The sequence below is a fragment of the Leucoraja erinacea genome, chromosome 40 (assembly GCF_028641065.1).
Source record: "Leucoraja erinacea ecotype New England chromosome 40, Leri_hhj_1, whole genome shotgun sequence".
NCBI classification, from domain to species: Eukaryota; Metazoa; Chordata; class Chondrichthyes; order Rajiformes; family Rajidae; genus Leucoraja; species Leucoraja erinaceus.
This window is the reverse complement of record NC_073416.1, coordinates 6,261,771-6,275,351: the sequence shown is the minus strand read 5'-3', so window position 1 is coordinate 6,275,351 and position 13,581 is coordinate 6,261,771. Positions and strand designations below refer to the sequence as shown.

Sequence of the window (13,581 nt, the reverse complement as noted above, 5' to 3'; positions counted from 1 at the left end):
TGTGAAAGTATCACAGCAGCATCCCATTCACCACCTTTGGTATGTCACCCATGACAATTTCAGCAAGTCTGTTTCCCAGAGGCTTCTGTCTCCTTTGGCATCTTGCTTGAGAAGGCACAGAAATAATTATAGTGGTACAAAGATTATAAAAGGGGAAATTTAAGCACTGAACAATTCAGAGAATTCAAATGACTGACTTGCACTAATGTCAATTCCGTGCAAAGTTTGAGGTAAGGAGGCCACCTGCATTCTAAATTACATTAAAATATTTTAAGAATGAACAGAGTTTTGCCATTTTAAGTCTACTTCCATTTGATGTGCCATGAATTTTATCAAATGCAACGACAACCCATTTAAACTTTCACTGAATAATGCTGTGTCACTTTTCAAATTTTATTTTATTCAAAATATAATGCCTGAACAATACCACAAAGATGCACTACTTTAACAACTGTAGCATCACTCCCAATTCAAAAAAAAAATGTGCTTGAAAAGACCAAAGTGATTACACACAAGAAGTTGCTTTTAACGGGGCAAAAAAGTCCAAACTGTTTGCCCTTGAATACAAGAACTGATCCTAGTACTGGTGGCAATGTTAAATGAACACTTTATTTCAGGTGACGGGGAGGGGGATGTGAGGGGGAACTTCCATTCCAAAACAAATTGGGGCAGTATTCTTCCTTCTAAAATCAATTTCCAAAAACTTCACCACAAAGCATAAATCCCACACACCTTGTAAAAAAAAAAAATCCATGTGTGCAAATCCAGAGGTTTGTTACAGGGAAATCATTTACAGTAATCTTCATTAACTAAATGCTATTGGAATATTCCCCTACTTATTTTGTGTTCCAGTTACCATTCACTGCAGTCGAAGGAATTCACAATAAGGAATAAATTGTCAAATCAGTAGAATTTATAATATTAGGCTTAGCACAATGCGGAGTGCAAAATGGACATTAGTCTTTCAGTTCATTTATTGTTATTAAATCACAGCTATTTTATTTTTTGTATCTTTTCCTCTTCCTTCTGCCTCATGCTGCTTTTACTGCAGCCATGTGATCGACAAGGTCTGTGCTCATTTTGTGGGTGCTACCAGTGGATGTCCTAGTGATTAACTTCGTGAGGTAGAAATATTCATACATCCCTTCATCTTTCAAGAAGCTAATATTTGAATAATCTAATAATCATTTGTAGCAGCTTCGACAGGAAATGGACAGAATTTACCCAGTGCTGTATTTGTATGCTAGTGTGGATTGGGAGTTGCAACTCTCATGTTTTGTGAGCCCATTGCTCCACTATTCCTCACAATATCAGCATTGGGACCATTGGATTTTCTAAGCAAGTTGAGTTTTAGTTTAGAGATTACAATAAAAAGGGTCAACAGAAAATAAATTAAGAAACAGAACTCTGCTTTTCTTCCCACCAAAATTGTTCGCCGACTTAAGTGTTTCATGCAGCAAAGTAGAAAAATCTCGAAGAATTATTGTTACTGCTGCCACTTTTATGTACACTGAGTGGAAGACTCAGACAACCCTAGAAATGAATAATAAAGGATTGTTGGCAGATTTCCTGAACTTAGTTTAAAATATGATGTTTTCAAAAGATTACATGGCAAAACCACAAATATCTTCTCGTGAACATTCAGAACTTGTTCTTGTGAAATTCTGGTTTGTAGAGTTTGATGAGGCATCAAAAACCATCAAAGATGTGGCTTAAGCCTTTCAAATTCTCCAAATGCAAATTATTATGCCAACTGATAAATCTTCAAAATTATATTCTTTCCTTCTGCGTCTTTGTTCCTCGCTAATAAATGAAAAGTGCCGAGTTACTGAGACTAGCAAGAGGGCTTTAGATGTTATGTGAAAATTAAGGACCAGTGTTGCATTTTCCACAAAGGTTTATTGGACAACTATTTTTTCCTTTTCAGGCAAGTTCTGCAACATATTTTGTGGGGAAAAAAACTGCTAGTACCTGTACCATAAAATGTTATTCTACGTCTTTATAAAAAATACTATTGAAATTTCAGATACTTGCAAATCTAAAATGCGATGCAACAATCGTAAAGAAGGGCATGTACCCAAAATCAGCTTGTGTGTGGGCAAGGCAAAAATATGAAGTGAATCCAAACTAATTAAAAAATTAAATTGCTGAATATTCTAGCATTTATTTTGCAAAATAAAAGGATGATAATGATCAGTTGTGTGTACAAATTTTCATTCTGCTGATGATTGTCCTTTGTGACAAAATCAATTTGCTCATTGATATAGTCATCTTAAAAGAGTTAAATTGTCTTGAAAGACAATTTAATCTATGTATACATATTTTGAAAGTGCCATTATGTTGCTGGTTTGGGATCATGTGAAAAAGATTACAAAGATTACGGAAATATTATATACTATTTGGAGTGGCAGGGTAGGGTTTTAAACTTTGCTGCGTGACCAAACACGATCTGTGATAAGATCTATTGGCTACAAAATAAGATTTCCAGTAAAGTCCCCCATGATGGCACTTTCTTATTTCACAATTTTTCAAAGTAAACTTCCAATTTATTTTGAGGAGTTGTGTAGTGAGAGTGTAGGGTGGGTGATGGTATGGGGAGCAGTTTAAAAAAAAAGGAAGTTTTAAGAACGACAAAAATCCATCCTACTTCAGAAAAGGTAGATTCAAGCAGCTAGATTAAAAATTCACTGCTGTAAAATGTAAACTTGCTTATGTTTTTCATGAACTTAAAGAAATTAAAAAAAAACAAACACATTTTTGTCCCATCAAAACAACCCATTATATTATTCTTAAAGCATTTGCAATTAGCAAGCATTTTAAAAACAGCAGGTTATAAATTTTATGTAACTGTTGTAAAATATGATTAATAATTAAGTAAGCTCATGGGGATTTTTTTTCCAATTAATGAGTGAATTCTAACATTCAAACCCTGATTTTGAAGAATATTAAAATATTGAAAAAAGCCAAGTAATTTATCTCCATTTGCCTTTTTTTTTTCCTGATAGCTTCCTGTCTGTACAGTAATTTAGATATACCCTCTGTTCTATAATTCCCTGCTCAGGGACATTAACAGCATTCATATTCTTTCAAGCACACCTTCAGTAACAACACAGTAAATTTCACAATGTCACTTCATGATGATAGGATAGTTCTTGTGTTGTAAACCCCTTTCTTTAAAAAGACAACTACTCTTATAAGGCTTGAGTTTTGAGTTCAATGGGATCACTCCGGGGTTCCTGCTGCCCCTCTGCTTCTGGGGGATGAGCTCCTTTAAGAATAGCCAATCTCTCCGAGAGGCCTCTCATCCTGGGGAACAGGATGAAATCGTACACCAAAGCTGCAATAGCACCTCCTATCAGAGGGCCCACCCAGTATACCTGCAAAGATACAGAAATAACGTAGTTCAGATACAAAATAGTGATAACTGATTAGAAATGAGCATTCCCTCAAATGAAGACACATAAAGTGCTGGAGGAACTCAGCGGGTCAAGCAGCATCTGTGGAGAGGCGATGTTTCGGGTTGGGTTCCTTCTTCAGTCTGATTGTGGTGTGAGGGAGATAGCTGGAAGAGAGGAGGGGGCAAGACAAAGCCTGGCAAGTGATAGGTGGATACAATCCCCTCAATTGTTTTACTTTCCTAAGCCTTGTGACTGAGCCAGGGCATGGTGCCATAGGTCCTAACATCCCATCCTAACTTCACCCGTGACTATCAAAGCATGAATCTGGACAATCTGGCAATTTCATCAGGGCAGCATCACAAATGAGCCAGATCCTGAGGTTATCAAAACATCTATTTTGACCAGCTCTTAATAGGGTCTCAGTTAGTAGCAGCCTTGCCGCTGAACAAAATAATTGTGGGTTAGGTCCCACTCTCGATTCTTAGATGGTGCTCCAGTGCAGTAAATGAGGAAGTGCTGCACTGTTGAAGGTGTCTTTTGGGTGAGACATCCACTTGAGGGAACAGATGAAGCCACATCTGCTCTCCAAGGTAGGTGTGAAAGGCCACAGAATTTTTAAACACAGGAAGTAGTTTTATCCCAGATGGCCAGGCCAGTTTCAGTGTCACTATAAACCAATGTCTTATCCTTATCACTTTGACATTTATGGGAGCTTGCAGTGTGTAATGGCCTACTTAATTTCCTATCATATAAACATAAATACTCTTTAAAACTACTTTGTTGGCTGTAAAGTGCTTTAGAACTTGATGTCATAAATCAGAACTTTATGTATATTCTCATTTACTTTTTCCTGCACAAGTTACTTTTATTATTCAGATTACTCACAATCAAGGGGGTGCATAAAACACATGTTATATTTAAAACAGGAAAATCTTACTCCTAATTAGAATATACAAGCTTAGCAGAACTTCTGAATTTTGTTTACATTATACAGGTGGTGTAACTACAGTGTTCTGATTCGACAGATCCTCTTCAAAAATTATAGACAGTTTTTAACCTTTTGAAAGTGCTTCAAATTAAACAGAATATATGATCAGACAAACCCTCATGAAGTGCACATGTTGTTCCCAGTGTAGTTGAATTTGTTTAGCTGTATTTGAAGAATCCTTCGATCATATAACCATATAACAATTACAGCACGGGAACAGGCCATCTCAGCCCTTCTAGTCCTTACCGAACACTTACTTTCACCTAGTCCCATCTATCTGCACTCGGACCATAACCCTTCATTCCTTTCCCGTCCATATACCTACCCAATTTATTTTTAAATGATAAAATCGATCCTGCCTCCACCACTTCCACTGGAAGCTTATTCCACACAGCTACCACTCTGAGTAAAAAAGTTCCCCCTCATGTTACCCCTAAACTTTTGTCCCTTAATTCTGAAGTCATGTCCTCTTGTTTGAATCTTCCCTACTCTCAATGGAAAAGGCTTATCCACGTCAACTCTGTCTATCCCTCTCATCATTTTAAAGACTTCTATCAAGTCCCCCCTTAACCTTCTGTGCTCCAAAGAATAAAGACCTAACTTGTTCAAACTTTCTCTGTAAATTAGGTGATCAGCCAGTAACTAATTATACAAAATCCTTGGCATACGAAAATGCCCATAGTTACTTGAAGGATTGTGTTTATGTGTTGTGATTGAAGCAATTTTGGTGTCATATTACAAGATCTTTAATATTTTAAAAAATGAAGCAATTTGTTCAGTTGCTCACTCTGTTTTAGTCAAAATCAGTTTGTGCTTACCCAGTGATTTTTGAAATTCCTAGTGAGTACCGCTGGTGCAAAGGACCTGGCTGGATTCATTCCACACCCTGTGTAATAAAGCTGGAAAAAACAGTGGAGAGATAATTATATGTCAAAAAAGTTTCAATGATCAGTTTACAAGAAGGAAAGGTACTAATTGCCATTCATCACTACTTGAGTATTAAGAGCCCTGAGTTTAAACTCCTGTCAATCATCAATACTATGCAAGAAAATATGAAAGAACATAAAAACATTTGCTAATTAGTCACACAGGATCACAAATGACTTTTCGGATTGTGTTTCTGAGACTCGGGCTTCAAATATATTCACCAGGAGAGCTGCAAAAATAACCTCAACCAGCCATCCCAGCAGCCCACCAGATTTAAAAGCAAAACCGTCCACACCTGGCAGCAGTTGAGCCAGCTACAGGGGGCGGACTGGGCCGGGTGGGCATCAGTAGCCCAGATTATTGTTGTGGGCACCAGAAGCCCTCAAAAATAATTCAGACCTTACCTTTGCATAGCCTCTTCTCTTCCATCACCCATGGAACTGGCCAAATCTTGCCCTCCGTTTATGCCAAGCAGTCAGCACCCAAACTTCAAATTGGATCCTAGTTAAATTTAAGGATCTCTAGGGGGCTGATTTGCCAGAAGGGGTAAGTGCTTTAGAAATGGTGTGCAGCTCTCAATACAGAATGAGTCACAAATTTACAACAGAAGGAGGTTGTGCAAAACAAACCATTTGCTTATCTCATTTCCTAGTTCAGTTTAGTTTATTTTCACTTGTACCGAGGCACAGTGAAAAGCTTTTTTGTTGCGTGCAACCCATTCAGCAGAAAGACAATACATGCCCACATGCCCATGGTTACTTGAAGGATTCGGTTTATGTGTGGTAATTGAAGCAGTTTTGGTGTTATATTACAAGAACAAGGGAATAACATTTAGTGCAAGGTAAAGCCCAATTAAAGATAGTCCAAGGGTCTCCAATGAGGTAGAAAGTAGCCCAGGCCTGCTCTCTGGTTGATGGTAGGATGGTTCAGTTGCTTGGTCGACAGGAGTGGAGTTGGATTCATAACAAGGTGGCAAAGATCGCATGAATGTCAATTCAACTGGCTGAAAATCAACCCTCATGCTTTTCACAATGGCATGGACTCTTCCAAGGGTAATTATCATTTTGGATTGAATTAGCAATTTAGCAGAATTGCTAAAAATACCTGTTTAGCAATGTTTAGCGGCAGCACCACGGAGAGTTGCATTTTGCAACGTATCTGTTGGAACAGTGCTTTTTACCTTTGAGTCCAGAGCCGAGGATATGTTCCACATCTAACGCTTTGGCAAATGGGATAGAAATTTGCAGACTTACCCCAAAGAAGTGACCCACAGTGAGTGAAAAGCCAATGATCACAGCTGCTGAGCCCATGAATCCATTTCTGCGAATGTCTGTTGTGGCAAAAATACAGAGGACAAACTGAAGAGTAAGGAATATCTCTACAGCCGTGCCCTGGCCAATACCCACTCCAGCATGCAGCTAAAGAATGAAACAAAACATCACTATTAGAAATGGCAAAGACCTGCAAATAGAAAAGACCAGAAATGAATGTAAAATGGTGTATTTATCGGTGTTTCACGGGATATATTTGCCTGCTATCAACAAATGACGTTACTCTGAGATTGTACAATCCTCTAGGTCTGAGTTTATACTTATGTTTGAATGCCTTCTTAGACCATGGATTCTTAATGTTCACAGAATGCTACACTACTTAAAACAGTGCACACTTGCTTAGTGAGGGATCAATATTGTGTCATTCCTTCACGTACTTGGCAATCAATTAATTGAAAAACCTCAACCTGATCAGAGGAGTAAAAGTCACTATTTTATTCCCCTTAATCTCCGTTAAATCTCGTTTCCACCTTTCCTTTGTGAATCAAATACCCAATAGGTAGGAGCAAGCAATGAGCATAAAGGCTGAAAGATTTCCTTTGCGTTTTAGTGTTCATCAGTTTTGTGATTTATTTGCTTAATGGAGAATGGGGTTGCTCCAGTTTTGAAACTATAAAATATTGGAGTAAACCAAAGCTATCTCTACTTTGCCCAACAGTAGGCCTTAACGTTCAAGTGCTTCAATTTTCCATACAATGGTTTTGCATTGCCTTTTGAGAATAGCAACCAATTCTTAATTAAGTGTAGATAGACAAAAAATGCTGGAGTAACTCAGCGGGACAGGCAGCATCTCTGGAGAGAAGGAATGGGTGACGTTTCGGGAAGGGTCTGGACCCGAAACATCACCCATTCCTTCTCTCCAGAGATGCTGCCTGTCCCATTGAGTTACTCTAGCTTTTTGTGTCTGTCTTTGGTGTAAACCAGCATCTGCAGTTCATTCCTGCATAAGTGTAGTTCAGAGACATGAAGCTATATTCACGTGGAATTAGATTGAGAGTGCTTCAAGTAGGATAGCCAATAATCTGCAATGAGTCATGATTTCAGAAAGCTAAATTTAGAACAAAGGCAAATATTTTATAAATATTGTTTTAACCTACCTCCCACTGGAAAAAGAGTTGAATTATGACTTTCCTCCACAACTGTCAATATCTACGCCTGTGAACTCAATATTGGATTAATGTATTACATGAAAAGCTGGGGCTTTGTTCAGCATGTAGGAAACTTTTAACATCCTATAATTAAATTATATCAACGATGGATTTTAGCTAAATTTAACTATTACTTTTACTAGTTTTAAGTATCTATTCTTCGTGAAATCCTAGTCACGACTGCCTACGCATTTTCCAAAAATTAGGAAGTATACTTGTTTTCTGCACATATATGCAAAATATTTCACATTGTACAACATATAAATGTCCTTGCGAATCTAATTCTTCATTTTTCATTCTTGTGCGTTTTACGACGTGACGTTTTTACAACTGAGCCAAAAAAAAATCACTATTTATTGCTTGGGAGAAAAAAGATAGTCTAAAAAATCAATCATTCAAATATGTGGTTCTCCCATTCCACATACACACTATTGCACAGTCTATCAACATTAACACTTGCGTCTAGCATAAGCTCTTATCCATAGTGTGCATGCATCATGCAGCCACCTTATGCTGCTTTAAGCCAGAGGCATTTGACTTGTCCATGTTTTTTATTGCCTGGTGTTCACAGCTGATGTGCAAAACATTTTACTCCCTATCGTTAAAACAGTTTACCCAAACAAATGAGTTTCTATGGTTTACGAAGTTTGCAGTGGAATACATCAATGCCAGGTTGAATTGGAAATGCAAAATGATTCAAACAAATATGAAAATAAGACTAGTTCATTATATTGCTCAAATAATATCAAGCTGAGGGAGTTACTTTGAAATGTGCAGTTGTCTTGTAGGAAACTGTATACGCCAAAATCCCACAAACACCAACGCGATGAATGACTCGTTAATCTGCTTGTGATGAAGTTGTCTGAGAAAGTTTTGTAGAATGCGGGATCTCATGGGAGCTACAAAGTACACTTGTAATACCAGAACAGGTAGATGGGCCTTGCTTGAGCATGTGGGACGGTTCTTCCAGAATTCCTAAATCAAACAATATTAATCTGAATGCATCATGATGCCACACAGTCAAAAGCAAAGTGTACCGTCCTATGTTCTAACTCAGCAATTGATGCATCTTGCTTAGAAAGGCAAAATATATTTCTTATGTATTATCTCAGTCTGCAGCTTATGCCTAAAACTAAACCAACAGTATTCTTAATGTGTCACCATTTTAACTTTTGAGATTAGTAGTACTTTTGAGAAGATTGACCATTAAATGTCACTGCATCTAATTTGCATCTAATTTGCGCTTCTTTGGTAGAAAATGCATTTCAATTAATTTTCCGTGATATTTTGGAAAGTGTCCAAAGCTATGTCAATAGATTGTATGTAGATCCGACGTAGTATATAGTAAAGTACAATAATACAGTAAAATATACAACTTAACCTTGTCAAGCAAATACTGAATTTTGCATCTACTCCATGGTGGGCTTGTGGCTAAATGTATATTTAATCCTAGGAAGGTACATGCTAGCTTATAAAGTGCAGTCCTGGCTAACGGTTTTGGTTATTCACAGACTAGTTGGGCATTATACATTCACTTAGTTCTTGGAGGACTAGTTGTGGTGTGTCACCATTATCTGAAGTTGAGGTAGTCATTCAAAGAAATGTTAATGTTTGTATATAGGGAGTATCCTTGGGAGTAGAGAAGGGAGCGAACTTCAGCCATTGTTCCTAGTAGCCAGAAAAGATTCAAAACCTGAACATGCAAAGCTTTGGTAGAAACATGGCAAAGTTTCATAGACATAGTGCTTGTTATGAGTGAACTGCTTTCTTTTAAAGCGCTACTAGAATGTATCCCATCTTATCATGCACTTTGTGTTTTTTTTAAATATATAAACCAACAGCCACAGTTCTTTGTGTCTACATGATCATGCCTTTCAACGAATCTCAAAATGCTTTAGATACAACAAAGCATTCCGAATTCAATCAACGTTAGATAAATGTAACATCGCGTTTCTACTTGATTTCACAAAGAACAAAAAAGTCAACGAACAAGCAATGGTCTTTGCCAATATATTGTGCACAGCAGAGTTCTTGCAGAAAGCAGGAAGAACAATGCCCGGCTTGTTTCAAGGCAATGTTGAATCCGGCATGACATCAATAATGAGTTACTCCAGTATTTTGTGTCTATCCTCGGTGGAAACCAGCACCTGCAGTTCCTTCCAACACAATTATCTCTTGATTGGTTTTAGTTTTGCACACATAGAAATATCCCAAAATTAGCAATAACTCAGTGAGCAGATGATTATCTGACCATGATTTGCAGACAAGGTGCTACATTTAATGACAAGCAGCGCAGATTATTCCACATGAGATCATGTGTTTGGACAGTGTTTTGTGCAGTGGGCGTTCGGCCAACGACAGGCTATTCTGCTTGGGTATGTTTACGCATAGCGCAAGATCCCACGAACAACAACTAGCCTTTTGGCAGTGATTTTGCGCTCAGCAAAATGCCAGGAAAATAGCAGACATTCAATGGACACTTAGTCCATCTTGGCGATGCTTTGCACACAGCAAGATCCCAGATAAAATATAATTACGGCCAGCTAGCCTGCTCTGGAAATGTTTTGCGCACAGCAAAATGTCACAAGAAAATTGACTTAGTGGACACCTAGTCCATCTTAGTGATGTTTTGCGCACAGCAGGACTCCAGTTAACATGTAATTTGGGCCATTTATTCTGCTTTGGTGATGTTTGCGCACCGCAAGATCACAATAAAAGTACAATCTCGGCCACCTAGTCTGCACTGAAGATGTTATTGGCACAGCAATCTGTCACAAGCATCAGTGATTGCCTAGTCTGCTTTGGTGGTCATTTGCGCACAGCAAGATCCAACAACAGTTTTAAGCAGAGGGTCATAGAGTGACACAGTGTGGAAACAGGCCCTTCGGCCCAACTGGCCCACACCGGCCAACATGTCCCAGCTACACTCGTCCCACCTGCCAGCATTTGGCCCATATCCCTCCAACCCTGTTCTATCCATGTTTGGCGACGTTTTGCGCAAAGTAGGAGCAACATTGCGTTGTCCTGCGCCTCGGTGCGTTTTTGATGCTTTGCGCACAGAACTGCAGGATCGATGACCCAGTTTGCTTCTCATGGTGTTTTGCGCGCAGCGAGACCCCACAAATAACAGTGCCAGTGACCGCTTGGCCCGCTTTGTTAGCTTGCGTGTAGCGACATTGCCCAAAGAGCAGCCGGATCAGTGTTCGCGCCCCTCCTGCCCTCTTGTCGCCCTCCGGCCACGTTGCTGACAAAGTGGCCCCAGAGTACAGATTACACTGGGAATAGCGCAGGGCACAATTGACAGCGAAACGGAGACGCGCTTACAATAGACTAGAGCGCTGCTTGCAAGTGGAATTTAATTTGTTTGCCAGTTTTATTTTCCGGAATGTGGCCGCTCGTCAATCAATCAAAGGCCATTTCTAAAAGCCTGATAGATTTTATAGATTAAAAATCTTATAGATTTAGCACACAGAACTTTCGAATCACATTAAAAACAACTCTCAAGATAAGAGTGATAACACAAATAAAACCACGCCACTTTTTAAAAGTTGGACATGCATTAAAATAGAAATTAACTCTCCCTTTACGCGATTCTTCGCTTGAAATCCTATGATGTTGGTATTCTGTGAACGGGCGGGGCATCTGCCGTTTTGGATTATCCAGATAAATATTCAGTTCAAACTAATCAAACGAAATCAACAAAAACTTTCGGAATTCGCCAGATCTTGCATTACAAAACAATTGATACAAACGCCTACCCTCGCTCCATAGATGCTGGAAAATCGAAGGTAGACAAAAATGCTGGAGAAACTCAGCGGGTGCAGCAGCATCTATGGAGCGAAGGAAACTAAAGCGAGCATCGTGACGGTGTTCCTACCTTCCTCGCGTTGGGCTGGTGAGAAAGGTTGGCATTTGCACCATTATGTGCAAACTCGAACCTTTGAGGCGTCTTCAGAAAGTTTTGAAAAGCAGTTTTCAGAAATATTACGCCCTTTCCCCCGAAAGACACGCGAAACACTAAACGAGATCAAACCTAACAGACTCTCATTAACTATATAGTCCACGTTGTTATCTCAACAATTTCAATTCTACGAACTCTATGTCCTGATGTTTCAAAATATATGGCTCGTGGAATAAACTATTGAAAATTATTTTAAGAATACTTCCAACCAATCTGTAGTTGTATACACAAGTTTTAAAGTCTAAAAGAATCAGATCTGCTTTTTGACAGACCGTTTTTTAAATAATATTTCGTGATACGGGAAACTTCAATTTGAAGTGATTTATATTCTTTGAACACCGGCTTTTATTTTAACCCATTTAATTCCCAGCGAAAATAATATGCTTCAATTCTTCGTTCAATTCGGACTCTTAACTTTGGGTAAATGTTTAAGTCCCAGAGTTTAGACGGTATTAGAATTTGGAACGGTCTTAAATCATTTCCGAATCATCACTTTTTAAAATGTGTTAATGTCACTTCAACCCATCTCAAATATATTTTATATCACAAACGTTAAGTTACATTTTCGGACTTTCTGCCTTCACACTCGTTGCATTTACCAATTCATTGCCTTTGTTACTATTTTTGCACTATTTTTGATTTTCCAGGACATTTACCATATTGCTTCAAACTTTATTTTTCAAAACGAGGTGTTAAGCTTGTACCAGTTCACATTTTAACTCTTCTTACAGCTTGCTAGTTTTGCCAACAGTGAGTATATTTACCGTGTTGAGCCCTAGGTTGCCCCGTACAGTGGGAGGGGTGACCCCATACAACACAGCTGCCCCCGCCACCGCTCCCAGGAGCTGTGCTGCTATGTACATCACACAGCGGAACATGCTCAGCTGCGCCCCCAGCAGGTAAGCGAAGGTGACAGCCGGGTTGAGGTGCGCCCCGCTGACATGTCCCACCGCCTGCACCAGGGCAGCCAGGACAAAGCCAAAGCCCAGAGACACCAGCAGCACGTTCACGGGGCCCGGAGACCATCGCATCGTAAAGCCCAGTCCAAAAAACACGAAGAGCATGGTGGCAAAAAACTCTGCAAACACTGCCCTCCAGAACGCGATGGATTTCAACTCCCACATCTTCCCGGTCTTCGAAAAAGCAGACTAGTACAAAATAACAGAAAATGAAAAAACAAAGGATGAAATTGTCTCCCGGCTCCTCAAACGTTTTCCCCAATTTTTAATTGCACAGAATGAAGTATTTATAGGGGACTCTGAATCTGACAACATTATCTGGGGGAGGGACCTGGCTAGTTTGTCATTGCATTTAACTCTTTCATCCCGAACCATATTCTCATTACTTGCCGCGTCCACCACCTGCAAGTGGACCACGAACTCGGGAACTCTGCAAAAATGCGCGAATAGATCGTGGAACATCACAAATTAAATCGACAAATCCAGAAATAAATAGGAAGGTCTTCTGCCGTTGTCTAAATCACGAAAGAGCAATTGAGATAGGGATGGTGCAGAAACAAGGGGCTGCAGATGCTGGTTTACACGAAAGGACACAGAGTGCTGGAGTAACTCAGCGGGTCAGGCAGCATCTCTGGAAAAGGTAGACAAAAAATGCTGGAGAAACTCAGCGGGTGCTGCAGCATCTATGGAGCGAAGGAAATAGGCAACGTTTCGTCCCGAAACGTTGCCTATTTCCTTCGCTCCATAGATGCTGCTGCACCCGCTGAGTTTCTCCAGCATTTTTGTCTACCTTCGATTTTCCAGCATCTGCAGTTCCTTCTTAAGCACCTCTGGAGAACATGTACACAAAAGGGCACAAAGCGCTGGAG

At 39.4% G+C, this 13,581-nt stretch overlaps 1 protein-coding gene across 1 annotated transcript; it reads right to left on the bottom strand.

Annotated features, from left to right (window-relative positions):
* Positions 1-2,381: 2,381 nt before the first annotated feature.
* LOC129714697 (lens fiber major intrinsic protein-like) lies at positions 2,382-13,127 on the bottom strand. The gene is made up of 4 exons (XM_055664463.1): positions 12,518-13,127; positions 6,567-6,731; positions 5,205-5,285; positions 2,382-3,377 (listed from the first exon to the last, which is right to left on the bottom strand). The coding sequence occupies exons 1-4, from the start codon at positions 12,875-12,877 to the stop codon at positions 3,192-3,194; spliced, it is 792 nt and encodes a 263-aa protein (XP_055520438.1). The 5' UTR covers positions 12,878-13,127; the 3' UTR covers positions 2,382-3,191.
* Positions 13,128-13,581: the final 454 nt, after the last annotated feature.